The sequence below is a fragment of the Agelaius tricolor genome, unplaced genomic scaffold (genome assembly GCF_023055355.1).
Source record: "Agelaius tricolor isolate 1412-34295 unplaced genomic scaffold, bAgeTri1.0.p SCAF_23, whole genome shotgun sequence".
Lineage (NCBI taxonomy): Eukaryota > Metazoa > Chordata > Aves > Passeriformes > Icteridae > Agelaius > Agelaius tricolor.
The window spans coordinates 5605242-5621606 of NW_027269283.1; the positions used below are offsets into that span (position 1 = coordinate 5605242).

The 16365-nt window shown below is 51.7% G+C and overlaps 1 protein-coding gene across 2 annotated transcripts; it reads left to right on the plus strand.

The window, feature by feature from the left end:
• The first annotated feature begins 104 nt into the window (after positions 1-104).
• SLC35C2 (solute carrier family 35 member C2) lies at positions 105-5606 on the plus strand. Of its 2 annotated transcripts, none has more exons than XM_071446838.1 (9): positions 105-353; positions 430-580; positions 2209-2272; positions 2491-2563; positions 2720-2888; positions 3179-3262; positions 3592-3767; positions 4445-4574; positions 4718-5606. In XM_071446838.1, exons 1-9 carry the CDS (start codon positions 237-239, stop codon positions 4837-4839), a joined length of 1086 nt encoding a protein of 361 aa, XP_071302939.1. In that variant the 5' UTR covers positions 105-236; the 3' UTR covers positions 4840-5606. The 2 variants fall into 2 exon arrangements, with proteins under 2 accessions (XP_071302939.1, XP_071302940.1); XM_071446839.1 differs by having other exon boundaries at positions 3592-3656.
• Positions 5607-16365: the final 10759 nt, after the last annotated feature.

Sequence of the window (16365 nt, forward strand, 5' to 3'; positions counted from 1 at the left end):
CTGCGCGCCCGCCCCGCTCCGCCAGCGCCGCTCGTTCCCCCGCCCCGCCGGCCAACGTCACCGCCGGCCCCGCTTCCCCCGCCGCCACGGCCCGCTCAGCATCGCGGCCCCCGTGCCCTGCCCTGCCCTGTCCTGCCCTGTCCTGCCCTGCCCTGCCCTGTCCTGCCGCGGCCCCGTCACCGCGTCCCCCGTGCCCATCCCCGGTCCCTCCTGGCTCCCCAGGCGCTGCCGGGCGCATGGCGGCGGGGGCGGGCGGCGCGGCCCTGGGGCGGGCGGCGCTGGCGGCGCCGCTGGTGCTGCTCTACTACGGCTTCTCCATCGGCATCACCTTCTACAACAAGTGGCTGATGAAGGTGCGGGGTGGCGGGGCGGTGCGGGGCGGCGGCGGCGGGAGGGCGGCGGCGGTGACAGCGGCTGTCGGTCCCGCAGAGCTTCCCGTTCCCGCTGCTGGTCACGCTGCTGCACCTGCTGCTCATCTTCGCTCTCGCGGCGCTCGCCCGCGCCCTGGAGCGCTGCCGCTCCGGGCGGCCGCGGGCAGCGCTGTCCTGGGCCGACTGCCTCCGCCGGGCCGCCCCCGCAGGTACGGCCGGGCACGGGAGAGGGGCGGCGGAGCGGGAGCGGGACACAGGACTGGGGCACGACAATATATGAAAGATGTTGGAGAGCATCCAGAGGAGAGCCACGAGGATGATGATGGAGTGGAGGGGAAGCCTTGTGAGGAGCGGCTGAGGTCACTTAGGTGTGTTCGGTATGGAGAAGTGCAGACTTAGGGGAAACCTTATCGTGGTCTTCAGCATCCTCACGAGAGGAAGCAGAGGGGCAGGCACTGATCTCCTCTTCACTCTCATAACCAGTGACAGGATACAAGAAAACATAAAGGTGAATCAGGGGAGGTTTAGGTTGGATATTAGGGAAAGGTTTTCACCCAGAAGGTGGTTGAGCACTAGAACAGGCTCCCCAGGGGAGTGGTCATGGCACCAAGACTGAGTCCAAGACGTGTTTGGACAACACTCTCAGGCACAGGGTGGGATTCCTGGGGTGTCCTGTGCAGGGCCAGGAGTTGGACTCAATAATCCTGGTGGGTCCCTTCCAACTCAGCATATTCACTGACTCTGTGAGAATGCTCAGAGGTGCCTGTGGCACTCTGGCTGCTTCCAGAGCCCTTTGCCCTTTGCCTAGGGTGGTTGGGGCCAATCCCCTGGGACAGGGTGAGCTGTGGGCTCCAGCCATTGCTCCGGCCCCTGTGCTTCCTACCAGGTGTAGGGCAGGTGTAGATGCTACCTGAAGGTTCAGCCTGAGACATGCCACCTTCACTGCTCATCACAGAGATGTATAAGGATAGGGAGAGGCCACACAGAATGAATCTTTCTGAAGGAATCGCCCGCACAGAGAACCTTCTGCAGTGCCTTGATGAGTTGTGTCTGCAAGTAACATTTTCTCTTCAACGCTGGTATCAAGCCGTGTGTTGCATCTTTCTCAGGGTGGAGCTTGGTAGAGAATTCATCATTCATGGCACACAGAACTATCTGAGACCAAGGAGTGAAGCTCCTGCTTGGAGCACAGAACTGTAACTACTTCTGCAGTTCTTTGGCTGTGTTATATTGGCTCCCACAGAACAGCATCTGGTCTATGATCTCTGGCAAGGTTTGCAGTACCTTACATAATGTGCCCCATGGTTTCTTGAAAAAAGCTTTCTCCACATCTGCAGCAATTTGACCTTTCAGCATGGCCTGCCCTTGGATCAGTAACACTGTTTCCTGTGGTAGGAAACTTACACAGAAGGGAGAATAGACTGTACCAAAAGCTGCACCAGGGTTAAAGTTGTGTGCAGATAATTGTTGCTTTTTCAGGTTTCTTGCAGTGGCCATCAGACTTACAAGTTATGTTCTGACACAGTCAAGAAAGACTTTATGCAAATCTGCAATCACTTTCAGTCACAGGGAGGGCAAAAGTTATTTCTGGCTTTTTTGTAATGCATGTTGAGCGAGTGCAATGCTGAGCCCAACTTGAGTCACAGGGAACAGGACAGAAACATGAAGAGCTGAGAATATCTGAGTTATGTTCGTTCTGAAGAACTAACTTGAGGAAAGCTTATTTTTTCCCCTGGGTCTGCTCTGCTGTCTGTGGCCATGAAGCAGGGTTTTGTGGTGGGTTTGTTTCATGTCACAGGGTTTGGTTAATTTCAGGACTTTTTCATTGATTCTTTAGCTCTGTCAACTTCCTTGGATATTGGGCTGAGTAACTGGAGCTTCCTGTATGTCACTGTCTCCCTGTGAGTACAAACACCTCGTTCCCAGGGAGCCTCTGGTGGGGTTTGGAGAGGGCTTTGCCAGGGTCTGTTCCTTGGACAGTGTTTGGTTGGTGGGGTCAGCATGCAGGGTCTGTGATAGCTTGCTGGTGGCAGTGTAGGAACGGGTGATGGTTCCTAATAGTGCTTTGATGGGAAGAGCTACATTGAAGGAATCTGACAGTGTATTTTGGTCCTTACAGCTACACGATGACCAAATCCTCTGCCATTCTCTTCATCCTGCTTTTTTCACTGCTCTTCAAGCTGGAGGAAATGGTAAGAGTCCCACACAATGCTGTAGGGAGGGAGGTCAGACCCAGGGAAACAGGCAGTGCATGCACAAGAAACATGTGAGCAGAGGAATGATGCAGTTATGTGGGTGAATCTGGAAGGAAGGAGGTGCCTGTCCCCGTTGTGTTTGCTCTCCTGCAGAGGGTGACGTTGCTGCTGGTGGTTCTGCTCATTGCTGGGGGACTCTTCATGTTCACCTACAAGTCCACACAGTTCAATGCACAGGGGTTTGTGCTGGTGCTCTGTGCCTCTTTCCTGGGGGGCATTCGCTGGACTCTCACACAGATCCTGATGCAGAAGGCTGAACTGGGTATGTGGGGTGCCAGGAGGGGGCGGTGGTGCTGGTGACAGGGAGGGGAATAAGGAGAATAAGGGGAATAAGAATTGCTACAGAAACAAAACATCTCAGGGAGGTGTTTGAAACCTTGGGCACAGAATATCTGTTGTTGGGTAATGAAGGTGGCTGGGTGTCTTCAGCAGTACAGGTGTGGGCATCACAAATAAGGTATATGTCTAGGAATGGTGCTAATAAAAGCTCTGGGACCTTTGTTATTCCCTGGCATGTTGCTGCCTGCTCTGTTATTGATTCTCCTCTTTCAGGTCTCCAGAATCCCATTGATATCATGTTTCACCTGCAGCCGCTCATGTTCCTGGGGCTCCTCCCACTCTTTGCGGTGTTTGAGGGTGCGTGAGTTCATTAGAGAAAGCAGCGAGAGCTTTGTAAAGTGGTTGGGAGATTGCTTAGCAGTTTGTTGTTGGAGATAATTCACTTAGATAAGTGAACAGCTATCAACTCTGCAAAGTAGTTAGAGACCTGGATTTACCTTATGTTGGCAGAACGTTAAAGAGTGCATAGAAGTAGTAGCCTGCCACACTTGTGGAAGTAAGGGCTGGGAAGAACTGGCTCCACATCCTCCTCATACTGGAATGTGAGCAGCCCACCCCATCAGTCTTATTAAGAGGAATCCTGGGAGCTGGGAATGGTATTCTGCTACTCATTGTCTTCTTCCTAGGCCTTCCTTTGTCCATATCAGAGAAGCTCTTCCGTTTCCATGAAGCAGGAATGCTGTTCTCTCTGGTAGGGAAGCTGTTCTTGGGTGGAATTCTTGCCTTTGGTCTAGGCTTTTCTGAGTTCCTCTTGGTTTCCAGAACGTCTAGCCTCACCCTTTCCATTGCTGGCATTTTTAAGGTAAGGCATGATTCCTGTGAATAAGGTGAAGGCAAGTACTGAGTCATCCCTGTTGGGCTTTATGTGCTGGGAGCTTGCTTAGATACTTAGAAATTTTTGCTTGTTATTTTTTTTCTCCTTGCACAGGAGCTTGATTCTTTACCTTGCAGTGAAGTCTCTTGGTCCCCGACAGCAAAGGGTCAGAGACTAGTGGCTGTTCTATAAAAAATACCATTAATGATCAAAGTTTATTGGAATGTGGGCTAGATTAAAACCCAGTGCCCTTGTGAACAGCAGATGGTGTGGAAGAGAGGAGGGCAAGCTCTTGCATCAGACCTGCATATGACCAAACCACTGGCTTGAGCCATCTCTGTAGCCTAGTTTGGCACATCCTCCCCAGAGGAGTGCAGCACACATACTTTTGAGCTGAACTGTGATATATGAAATCTCTCTGATCCAGAAGTTGAAGAATTCCTCTGTAACTGAGCTATGCAGTCAGATGACTTAAAATCCCACATCCTGGTTTGACAGGTTGTTTGTTTCTAGAAACTGTTTTTAGAACTCTGCGTGCATGAAAGAATGTGCTGATAGAAATTTAGCAGCCTGACATCTTGATCTAGGCTTCAGCTGAAAAATGTATCATGCATATCTCCTCAGGTCCTGCCCTGCCACTTGTCATGTTTTTTTTATTTCCACAGGAAATCTGCATTTTATTCCTGGCCACACATTTACTGGGAGACCGCCTCAGTCTCTTGAACTGGCTGGGCTTTGCTGTCTGCCTGTTGGGAATCTCCCTCCACATTGTTCTCAAAGCCATGAATTCCAAAGGTGATTGTTTTAAGTCCCTTTCTCTTTCTCCGGAAGCTTTCTCATTGCTTCACTAGGAGCTGTGCCTGGTTCCAGCACCTTGGCAGCACCAGGTTTGGTGGGAATCCAGCAGGTTTGTCACTAAATGGGCTGTGTGCATGCAGGTGACAAAGCACTGGAGCCACACAAAGAGGCCAGCTCTGACCCTGACCTGCAGCTGCTGCTGCGCCACCCCGAGCAGGCTGAGGAAGAGGAGGAGGTTGTTGAAACCCCACAGCAGCACTGACTGAACATGAAGCACAAAGCCACCTGCTCTGTTCTTACCTAACCTGCCTGACAGCTATCCAGGAGGAAGGTCCAGAAGTCTCTGTGACCTCCCAAAGCAGAGCCAGGGCCCCGGGAGAGAATTCTGCTGCTTTGCTACAGTGTGGATCTGTAGATGCTGCACAAGAAAAGGCAACATCCCTTCCACAGGAGCTTGGAAGACAAGCCCTGGTTCAGTGGGTGTAGAATGGCAAGGTGAGACAGGGAAAAGCTGTAAAAAGTCCATCAGGGGATCCTGAAGGCTGTTTACTGAGAATGTAGACCATGAGCTGTAGAATGAACATGGAAATGTCTGGACTGCAGGCTGAGTGGTTCAGGGATGATTTTACTGCTGTTTAGGTTTTGACTTCAAAGGAGAAGGTAGATACACCTTCCCCTTTTTTTTTATGTTTCTGCAAGTTCAGAATTCCCATCCTGGTGGGATCACATGACTGAATAAATCCCTGGAGTTGTCCCAGCGAGGACCCCCTTCCTGGGGACCTCCATGTTCTGTGTGCATAGTAAGGAGAGAATTAAATGCTGGTATTTGGGACCAGTTGAAAATGATGAACATTTCCAGATGATGTAGGTTGGAGTGAAGACAGGGATGCAAGAGTACTTCTGGTGCTACAGGCCAAGAGGAGAATGAGCAGTGTCACAGGAGATCTAACTTGAGCAATAAGCTTATGAGCAAGTATGTGTGGTTTTGAGGGGGGGATTTTTTGTTTTTTAAATAAACTCTTTTTCTGATTTGCTTTTGTCTGTACATTCTGTACCTATGCTTCATCAAGCAGAGGTCATTTGTCTTCTCAGCTCCTTTCCTTTTAGTCCTCCACTGACCTTCCTACTGCATATCCATAAGGCCTGGCACACAAAACATTTGCCCAGCTATCACTGATCTCTAGAATTAGGGAGATGTTCTGCAGCCTCTCATATTTATGCCAGCCAAGAGAACTTACTGACTGCTCTGCCTTAATGCACCATATCCTAAGTGAACTTCTAGCAGTGTGGCTTTTTGTAAGAATCTTATCTCTTTGTCCAATTTGATTGGATCAGGTAGTGCTGCACTCCAGGAAGGGGGAATATCAGCATTTAAGATGTCATTTTCCTTGCTGCTAAGCCTCAAGTGGTGTTGGCCAGGTGGCTGGTTTTTTGCATGGCAGAATTTCCACATCTTTCAAAGTTTTGTTCAGTGCTAGCTTTTGTAGTTTTTAGAGTAGAAATACCTTGACAGAGTTTCCCAAAGGGATAACAGTACAGTCTTTCTCCTGGCAGGAGCTGGGTATTAAAGTGAACTTCTCATATTCTGTTTGAGAGCCTGAGCCATTTTGACTAAACAGTTCTTTTGTTATCTTGCTTCTTAGTTTTCAGATATGAAGTCTTTCTTGATGACTTTAATCAAGAGCATGTCCTGTAAAAAACTGGTTCTGAAGAAAACTTTAGTTATTAGTGATCATCTTTGATCACGTTCTGGTAACTGGCTTCACAGCAGACAGCAGGTGGTGCAGCTTCCTCATGTAAAGCTGCTGAACCAGCACGTCCACACAGCCTGGCAGACCAAGGGCTTCTGTGCATCAAGGAGAATGTCTGGAGCTGAGAATGACTTGCTCTGGCCCTAGCTGTACATCCCAATAACTGGGGATGCTTCCAGCAGGATTCACCCTGTTTGCCCTGCCAATAGCTGTGAGCTGCAAGCCCCAAATACTCTGTGCTTGATGTGGGGCAGTGGCACTTCCTGCCCATGAACTGGGTTCAGCAATGTCACAGCTGCTCCTTCATTTCACTTTCCACTCTCCTACAACTGAACCTTGGGAATTCTTCTGCTATGTAACTCCCAGACTGAGATTTCATGTCACTGTAAATCCAAGGTAAAGGCAATTTCATTCTCAGGCCAGGATTTGCACTAGATATGGTGCTTGAAGATGAAATCCAATTGTGCTTGCTTGTGAACCATGTAGTCTGTTGCTTCCAGCCTTGTTTCCTTTTAAAGTCAGAGGTGATGCCCCCCAACTCCAGCTCTGTCTTGGAGCTCCTGGAACATGGCAGGGTTGTGGGCAGGCTTGGGAGGGGTGGGGTGGGACTGTGCTGGTGTAGGGCAGTGCAGCAGAGTGTTAAAGCAGCACCACAGCTCTGCTGAACACTGTCCATCGTGCTTGAACGAGCACTAATATTTAATGAAAGGAGAAAGAACCTTTGCCCACCCTCTCATATAAGGAAAAAACCCTACTGTGCATTGAAAATGCTGGAAATGGAAAAAGACACAAAGATGAAGGACTTGGAGGAGGGAGCCAGGAGTGCTGCAGCAATGGCACAAAATAAATGAGAATGCACAATCCTGTAGTGAGTGTTGAAGTACAGACTGTAGGCATGGAGAAGACTGGAGTCTATTGAGGAGGCAGGATGGAGGCATGGACAGGATGGTATTGGAAGCTGGGAGTGCCAGTAAATCCTGTTTGCCTCTGGAAATAGCCCTGTGTGGCTTTGCAGTGCCTTGGCCAGAGGTAGCCGAGGCCTCTTGGTGCTGCTGAAGCTGTTTGAGGCTTGGATTGAGGCAGTGGGCTTGGGGTGGGAAACCTGGGAGCCCCCGGCCGTGTGTGCAGGCACAGAGCTTTGTCTCCTGCCTTTAGGAGGTCTCTTGGTGCCACAGTGTGGTCCCTGTGGCTGTCTGACAGGAGTGGTGCAGCTCACTGCTTGTGCAGACCATTTTCTGACAAGCCCCAAGCCAGGGGCCACTTTAGGGGACAGGGGAAGCAGCTTTCAGCACAGACAAACATTGTGTGGCACAGTTTGGCTCTGTCCCCTTCCTCAGAGGAAGTGTGTGAAGGCTGAATGTCCTGCAAGAGCTCTGGAGCAGGGCAGTGCCAGGGCCACGTGTGCTGCAGCAGCACAGGAGGATGAGCCCTGCTGTGGGGAGGGCTCAGGGCTGTGTTTGTGCTGCCCTGCCTGTGCCAGCCCCTCACCACCACAGCCACCCTGGCAAGGGAGGGCTGCCCCTGAATATTGATGGTGTTTGAACTCATTAAGCAGCGGAAGCAAAGCTGAATGAGTCTCAGAAGTGCTGCACTCCTTCCTCAAACTCTGTTCCTGCCTCTAAGACCAGGTGTTTACATGTGTGATGATTCTGCCTCCCCACACATCCCCCTGGGAGACCTCTTTATTTGAAGAACAGATGCTTGGCTTCCTGCTAAAATTTCAGTGCCGTAAACATCCTGAGGGCAAGGAGAAAGTGTCCCTGCAGACCCTCCTGCACTCCTCTGGTCCTGTGCCCAGCAAACCAGGTCTGTAACACCAGTGGGCTTGCTGTGGGGAGGCAAGCCTGTCTCCAAAACACGCAGGAGTGGCAAGGCAGAGCAGCAACGTGGGGCCTGGTGCCAGCAGTAGGGATGCCTCAGGATGTGCTTCGTTTCTCATTGCAGCTGAATATCTCTGTAGGATTAATTACATGGTTTGTGGTTGGTGCCTTGTGAGGTGGGGAAGGGGGAGCTCAGGGTGTAGATGGGAGGAATGCTGGTTACTGCCAGCCTGGGGCTTTAAAGGGCTCACATTCTTCTGCAGTCTCTGCAGTGGTAAATAACTGCCTCTGACTCTGGTGCCCCTGCTGCTGCACTCTTGGTTTTTCTCCTTGCTGGGGTATGCAGATTTTGATGTTCACAGCCATGGATCTCTGCAGGATTTTTCAGGGAATTCCACTTTCCATTGTCCTTTTGCCATCATTGGCCCAGTACATCTGCATCAGCCTCCTTCCTCACAGCCACATCACCCCCAGGAAGGCAAAGAAGAGCAGAGAGGTGGGGGAAAGGCAACTGGGCAAGAGAAGTGTAGAAATGGCAAAGAATATGGATGGTTGGAGATCACCATCACAGCACGGTTCAGGTTGGAAAGGACATTGGGGGTCATCTTGCCCGAGCTCTTGCTCAAGCAGAGCCAGCCAGAGCTGCTGCCCAGGAGTGTGTCCTGATGGCTTTGAATATCTCCAAAGATGGACACGCCACAACCTTTCTGAGCACCCTGTGCCAGTGTTCAGCCACCCTCAGGGAAAAAAGTGGCTCCTGGTGTTCAGGGGGAACCTCCTGTTTCAGTCTGTGCCCATTGCCTCTGTCTCTGGGCACCACTGAACAGAGCCTGGCTCCATCCATTTTCCACCCTTCCATCAGGTATTTATTGACATTGCCAGATTTCCCCCTGAGCCTTCTCCAGGCTCAGCAGTCCCAGTTCTGTCAGCCTTTCCCCAGATGTGAGGGGCTCCCAAGCCCTTCATAATCTTTGTAGCCCTTTGCTTGTCTCTGCAGTATGTCTGTGTGTCTTGTAGTGATGAGCCCAGCTCTGGGCACAGCACTCCAGGTGTGGCCTCAGCAGTGCTGCCTAAAGGCAGGAATCAGCTCCCTTGATCTGCTGGCAATTCTTTACCTGGCCCAGGATATTGTTCCCTTCTTTGTGGCAAGGGCAGGCTCTTCACTCGGGTGAAGGTGCAGGTGTGCAAGAGCCTGCCCAGTCTAACACTGCAAGAGGTTTGCTGGGGCAGAGGGCTGTCCTACAACACCTACAGTGGCATAAGGAGCCCCTTTCATCTCATTTTGTGCTCTCCAGCCTTGCAGAGCTGTGTAATTGCTGTATCTATCAGTGCTCCTTGCTTTAACAGGCAGTAATTGGCACCTGTGTTAAAGAGCCTGGTTTCAATTACTGCTGAATGCAGCTCAAACTCCAGAGCTGGGAGATTACAGGGGGGAGGAGCTGTCCTGCTCACGTTTACACTCTGTTTTTCCACCAGGTGCTCCTCTTTCCCCAGGGATGGAGCTTTTTTCCGTTTCTTGCTTGTGCCTTGAACCTGCAAAGCTGCCAGCAAAGGCAGCCTGGGCAGAGCGAGGCTGTGCCTCCTCCCAGGAGCACAGAGCCCAGCTCTGTTCTTCCTCATGTGGATGTTCCTTGCAGAAGCCTCTGCTGCACATCCTGCCCTGAATGGTGGGGAGGAAATCAAATCAGTGTTTTAGGCGGTGGCGTTCCCCCAGCCCCATGCAGCAGCAACCCTGGGGCTTTCCCATTCCCTGCCCTCTGCTGCTCCTCTCTCTGTCTGCTTTCCAGTGCATCAGCTCTCCCCCGTGTGCTGGCCCTGCCCCCTCCTGCTGCCATTCATCATTTCTGATCCAATAAATTACAGCGCCGTAAAAACGCACAGGGAATAGTTTTCTGTGTTATAGAGCCATGAGCCCTTAAATTTCCATTTGTGCAGTGCTTGATGAATGGACAGCTGTGGCTGGTGCTGGAGCCATGGGGAGTGAAGGGAGAGCTCTGACTACAGTCAGGGCTCCCTCCTGCAGCCTCAGCACAGAGACCTCATGGGTTATGAGGCAATACCTGTCTGGGTATTCCAGCAGAACTGCTCAGCTCATAGCTGGGGTCAAAGGAGGGCTTTGCAGAGGCTAAGTCAGAACATTCAGGCGTTGTTCCCACCCTGTAGTGGTGGGAGTTTTATCATGGCTGGGAGGGAGCTGCTGGGTGGGATGCCAGGGTAAAAAGCTGTGCTGTAGAAGCAGGACTGGGAGCCTGGGGCCCATCAGCTCCCTGAAGGACACGTCAGAGAGTGGGTAGGAGCCTGATCTCAGGAAATGGGGATAAATGGAGAAACCTGGCGCAGTGTGTGGGCAGTGGGACAAGGAGGAGGACGGGGATAGCTGGTACAGATGCAGGTCTGGCTGCAGGCACATGGGGAAAGGCTGTGCTGGCATCCTAGGAATGCTGTGGATTAGTGGCTCCCCAGTGACAGAAGAAGTTCTGCTTGATGCTGGAAGTCAGCATCTGTGCTGCTGTTGTCTTTCTACTCTCCAGTAACCTGGAGCCTGCACCTGGACCACAATGCTGAAACTGTGAAAATGGCATGTGAGAGACATGGCCATCACTGCATAGTTTGCTTCCCTTTTTCTCTAAGTGGCCATTCTCCTCCAAATGTGCTTTTAAGTCAGTCTTGCAGCACTTTGGACCTGTCTAATGGTTTTGACACTGGATGTAAACTTAGCTGCATGACTCGTGCCTCAGTTGAGTCTGAGTCCTGCCTTAAGCAATAATAAATTCCTGATCTGAGCTGCTCTGCCTGCACTGCTGATGCATGTCATGTTCTTCTCCTCTTCCCTGTCTCCTCAGACTGCAGGCCACTGGGAAGAGCCTTGGAGAGGCCTCCAGCTCTGTGCAACTGCTCCAGGGCCACAGCACAGCAGCCATTCCACTGCCCTGTGATCCAGCACTTGCATAAGTGGCAGGAGAAGGCAAAGAAGGAGTTAATCAGTGCTGGAAAAATTGGTATTTAATCCATTGCTGTCCCTTCTAGCAAACCTAGATGTGAAAATGCCTCCCTGTTGGAAACAGCGCCTCTCAAAAATGGAAATGCAGGATGGCTGGGGATTAGGGTGCCTATCACTGGAAATGGGTTTCTTATCATCTCTCTGAGCTGAATTGGTGGGACAGCCTCTGAAAATTGAATTGCCTTCCCTGTTTTGGTCTGTGCCATTGCATCCCTCCTGTGCTCCAGCTTTGCACCCACCTTCCCAGCCTCTGGCCTGCCTTGTCCCCATGCCCAGCAGAGCAGGGGCTGCCCCTGAGGGGCTCTGTGGCTGTGGAGAGGGATGTCCCAGCTGCAAGGTGGGCAGGACTGGCAAGAGCCACCCTTTGGATTCTCAGGGCCAGGAGGATGTAGTCCCTCTTTCCAAGCTTCCCTCTGACCGTGCAAGGGCCGTGGTGGCCTGGCTGAGCCTGGTTTGGGTCAGCCTGGGAAGGGTGTGAAATGATCAGAGGACATCAGGCTCTGCTGGAAATAAGAGCTGGTGCTGAGGAGCTGGGTCCAGGATGGGTGAGAGGCAGAGAAGATGAGGGAACTATAAGAAATCCAGGAGGGATCATGTTGAACACATCAGAGCAGGAATGAGTGTGATTTTACGACTGTGGGCAGCCTGAGCCCTGGTCTGTGCCATGCCAGGAGGAGGCATCTCTGCCTCCAGCACTCAGGCTCTGTCCTGGGATGGCCAAGGAGGCTCTTCCAGCTCCTCCTCACAGTCTCTGCACACCACAGCCACCAGCCAGCCTGTCCCCAGCTCTGTCCCCACAAAACCTGGGGGCTCAGTGCTCCTCTGGCCCACGATGGGTGAGACTGAAAGCTGATCAAACCTTTTCTCATGGGGCAAACTGCAGGCCCCAGCCCGGGGTGCCAGTGGTGATGTCCAGGCACAGTGCAGGGACTCCTTAAAAGGTCTTTTTTCCACTGTTTGGTTTGGGAATAATTATCTCTTACTGAGCTGTATTTTACCATAGGTTGCCAGTGCCTAATTTCATCCTCGTCTCTGTCGTAGTATGTTTGGGTTTTTTTGAGGAATTTCCCATCCTCTGTAAGAATTAAATGTGAGCCATAGGCACAAGAGCTGCTGAGTGTCCACCTGTCTATGGCTTTTCAATTCACCAAGCTGCAATCATGTTGCTCCAACACACAGTTGGTGCCCTTGATTCTTTGTCTGCCAGAAGACATTGAGTTTGAAAGTAAAAATTATTTAGAACTAATTGGGGAATTTTTTTTGTACTCTAACACAGCTACCATCCACAGTTAATGGAATCTGCAGCAGATCTCTGTCTCAGAACAGCCCCTCTGCACTGAGCTGGAAGACATAAAGCAGTGCTTTTCTCAGGGCAAAGCACTCACCACAGGCCTGGCTCCCTTTGGAAGAAAAGGCTGTGCTCAGGTTGCAGAGTCTTGCTATCTGCCCTGAGAAAGAGGAGAAGTCCTCTCTTCTTGCTAAGGTGCTGTTCTCACCCTCTGACTCAAACTGCTGACAAATAATGGAGAAAAGGTTGCCTTTAATCATACAAGTGCCTCCTTGTGCTGAGGGATGTAGCCCCACATTTCTCTTCACAGAGAAAAGCAAGGCATAATTCTTCCCAAGAATATTCTTATCTCATTTGCTGTGCCTGTGTTTGTGCCAAAGCAGAATGCAACATGGAGATTGTTTACCCACAGTGATGGTGATTTGTTTCCTTGGCCTGTCAGGGCCAGGTGTGTGTGTGAGTGTCAGGACTGTTGGGTGACAGTCACAGATTCTGGGCAGTTGTGTGCAGTTGTGTGCAGGGTTGAGTGCTTGGTTCACTTTAGATGTACAGAATAATATAGTATAATAAAGTCATTAATTAGCCTTCTGATATCAATGGAATCCTCCTCAGCATTCCTCCTTCATCAGGGCCTTCTCAGCACAGCCACAGAGGCACAGCTGGGGTCAGGTCCAGCATCAGGAGAGGGGTGGGAGCCTTTATCCCTACAGCAGGAAAATCATGGCCAAAGGCTTTAAGCAGTTGGAGGGCCCTGTTCCAGAGCCCATTCCTGGAGGGGAATGCAGCTCTGCTTGTTGGTCCCTAGCTGCAGCCACCCCTGTGTGGGAGAACACACTGGTCTGTTAGTGTGACACAGGCCCAGCCTGCAGTGGTGGCCTGCAAAGGAGGGACAGGGATGGGGACAGACCAGGATGGGACAGCCACAGGACAGCCCTTAATGCAATTTTGCAAAGTTTCCTTGCTGCCAGCCCCATGTGCACTGGAAGGGGCTGCCCAGGGAAGTGATGGAGTCTCTATCCCTGGAAGCACTCAGGCAGTGACTCAGTGTGGGCATGGTTTAGTTGATATGGTGGTTTTTGGCCAAAGGTTGGACTTGATGGTGTTGGAGGTTTTTCCCAACCTTATTGATTTTGTGATTCTGTACTTCTTCACAGCCTCAGCCCTGCCCCAGGGCCTGTCCCAGGTGTATTCTGCAAGGGGGTTGTTTCCCCAGCTCTTGGTCCAGGTCCATTCAGCGGGGGCCAGCACAGATCTCCCCCTGTGTCACCTGCCCATGTGAAGGCTCTCCAGATGGGCACAGGTGCCCTGTGGGGCCATCACAGACTCCTGGCCACGTGTCATGAGTGGTCATGTGTGACCATGTTTTTAACAGTTTGTCCAAAGCAACTTACTATTTCATTTTGGGTTAAAACTGATAAATCAAGGTGACTTTGGGGAGAGAAATAATTCCTTCTGCAGGATTTGCATAATCCTGGCTGGTGATATGATAATGGTGTTTGTTAAAGACAGAACACAATGAATTAATACTGTTAAGTTGCTGCTGCAAAATGCAAAGCAGGTAATTTACAGTGGGTGCAAGCAGGAGTGTGAGCACAGCAGTGGCAGCATCAGGCCCAGAGGGCTCCTTGCCTCAGGTACTGCAGGGCCTGGTACAGAGTCAGCAACAGGTACCCCCTGCACTCTGCTTGGCCCTGGCTAAAGGCTGTGCTTGGCTTCCCCAGGGAAGGATTTGCTCTTTCAGTCCCTTTTCCCACTGTCTCTGTGGGACTGGGACCTGCTTTGCCCCCTGGATCATTCTGGAGAGCCAGGCGTGCAGGGCCACTCTCTGCTGGAGCAGGGACAAGGGAGTGAAGGTGCCATGGGTCCTGCTGGCTCTGAAGGGCCCTCTGGGCACAGAGGTGCCCTGGGAAGGAGAGGGGCCCTGGCACTGGCCTTGCTGACACCTTGGCCACCCCCAGGAGGCTCTGGAGGCCACTCAACCTCCCACAGCAAAGATGGAGCCCCTGGGGTGGGTACAACAGCCTGGGCACTGCCAGCTCTGGCCTGAGCCCTCAGCTCCCACCTTGCTCAGGTGCTGCAGGCTGAGGGAGGCTGAGGAGTGAGGCACAGGAGGAGGGAGGTGTTTGGGAAGGGTGCAGGGGTCTCTCACTGGTGCTGCACTTCCAGAGCCATCCTTGCTGCCAGACCCCACTGGAATCCTAATGCACTGTTTATCTCTGCAGCTCCACAGCTCTGAGAGAGAGAGGGAGATGCTGTGCAGGAGCCAGAGCAGGATTTCAGGCTAATTGGATTCTGTGTCTCCATGCCTTCCCAGGTAGGCAGGACTGGGATTAGTGCAGTGTTTCTGAGGGATGGAGGGGAGCAAGGATGACCTGTATGGAGATTTCCTCCTGCACAGCTTCTGCTGCTACCTGCAGTAAAGGTTTTGAACAGGCCATCTGGGTGGAAGGGCCCAAAGCAGTGTGTCCCCATCATCCAAATCACTTCTGCTCTTCCTAAACCTTTGAGCAAGGTGACAGTTCCCTTCCCAGAGAAGGAAACAGCACAAATACCTCCTGAGCCTGAGCCAGCCCAACATGGGATTGGTCTTTCCTGCTGACTCCTTGTCAGAAATGGAAATCAAAGCACCAGTGGCTGCTGTGCCCCACCAGCACCTGCCTGGCTTTGCTTCCCTTTCCCTGCCCACCTCCATGCCCAGGCCTGGCTGCTGCCTGGGGCAGAGCACACTTGAACCTTCTCCCGTGTTGCTTGCTGTGTTTCAGAGGCTGTCAGGGCAGGATGCACTCATTAGCACAGATTTATTCCTGTATAAACATTTCATTCCTTTAATTGCACGGCAGTGACGCCACCGGCAGCAGCGGGAGCGGCCCCGATTGCGCCAGGTGTGAGCCCAAAGTCAGGACAGGTGTGAGTGACACTGCCACCCCTGGGACACTGTCACCCCTGGGACATTGTCACCCCTGGGACACTGTTACCCTGGGACACTGCCACCCCTGGGACATTGTCACCCCTGGGACACTGCCACCCCTGGGACACTGCCACCCCTGGGACATTGTCACCCCTGGGACACTGCCACCCCTGGGACACTGCCACCCCTGGGGACACTGTCACCCCTGGGGACACACACCAAGGTGCCCCGGGCAGGAATCTAAGCTGTGCAATGTGGGATGGGCCAGTCTGGGTGAGTGTGTGGCCCCAAGTCTTGTATTTGCAGGGTTCCCAGACAAAGGGAAGAATGATGAATCTGACTCCATGTTCTTAGAAGGCTAATTTATTATTTTGTGATACTGTATTATATTAAACTATACTAAGGGATACAGACAGGATACAGACAGAAGGCTAGAAAGATACTAATCAAAACTCCTGACTCCTTCCAGAGTCCTGACACAGCTTGGCCCTGATTGGTCATTAAGTCAAAACAATTCACATGTAACCAATCAAACAATCACCTGTTGGATAAATAGTCTCCAAACACATTCCAAAGCAGCAAAACACAGGAGAAGCAAATGAGATAATATTGTTTTCCTTTTCCTCTGAGGCTTCTCAGCTTCCCAGGAGAAGTATCCTGGGTAAGGGGATTTTTCCAGAAAATATGACTGCCCCATCCAAGCACTGTCTTATGGGATGATAGCAGGTCTATGGGGTCATAGAATCACAGAATTCTAAAATGGCTTGGGTTGGAAGGGATCTTAAAGATTATCTTGTTCCAGCAGCCTGTCATGGGCAGGGACACCTTCCACTGTCCCAGGTTTCTCCAAGCCCTGTCCACCCTGGCTTTGAGCACTCCCAGGGATGGGGCAGTCACAGCCTCTCTAAACAGCCTGTCCCAGAGCCTCACCTCCCTCACAGGGAAAAATTTCTTCCTATATCCCATCCAACCCTGCTCTCTGTCACTGGGAAGCCATTCCCCTTTATTCCATCACTTCGT

What these genes read in the sequence shown, in the direction of transcription:
- SLC35C2 (XM_071446838.1), top strand. Translation starts at nt 237, where the DNA reads ATGGCGGCGGGGGCGGGCGGCGCGGCCCTGGGGCGGGCGGCGCTGGCG. An exon ending in GATGCAGAAGGCTGAACTGG is followed by an intron (nt 2,889 to 3,178) that starts GTATGTGGGGTG and finishes CTCCTCTTTCAG; the next exon opens with GTCTCCAGAATCCCATTGAT. An exon ending in ACTCTTTGCGGTGTTTGAGG is followed by an intron (nt 3,263 to 3,591) that starts GTGCGTGAGTTC and finishes TCTTCTTCCTAG; the next exon opens with GCCTTCCTTTGTCCATATCA.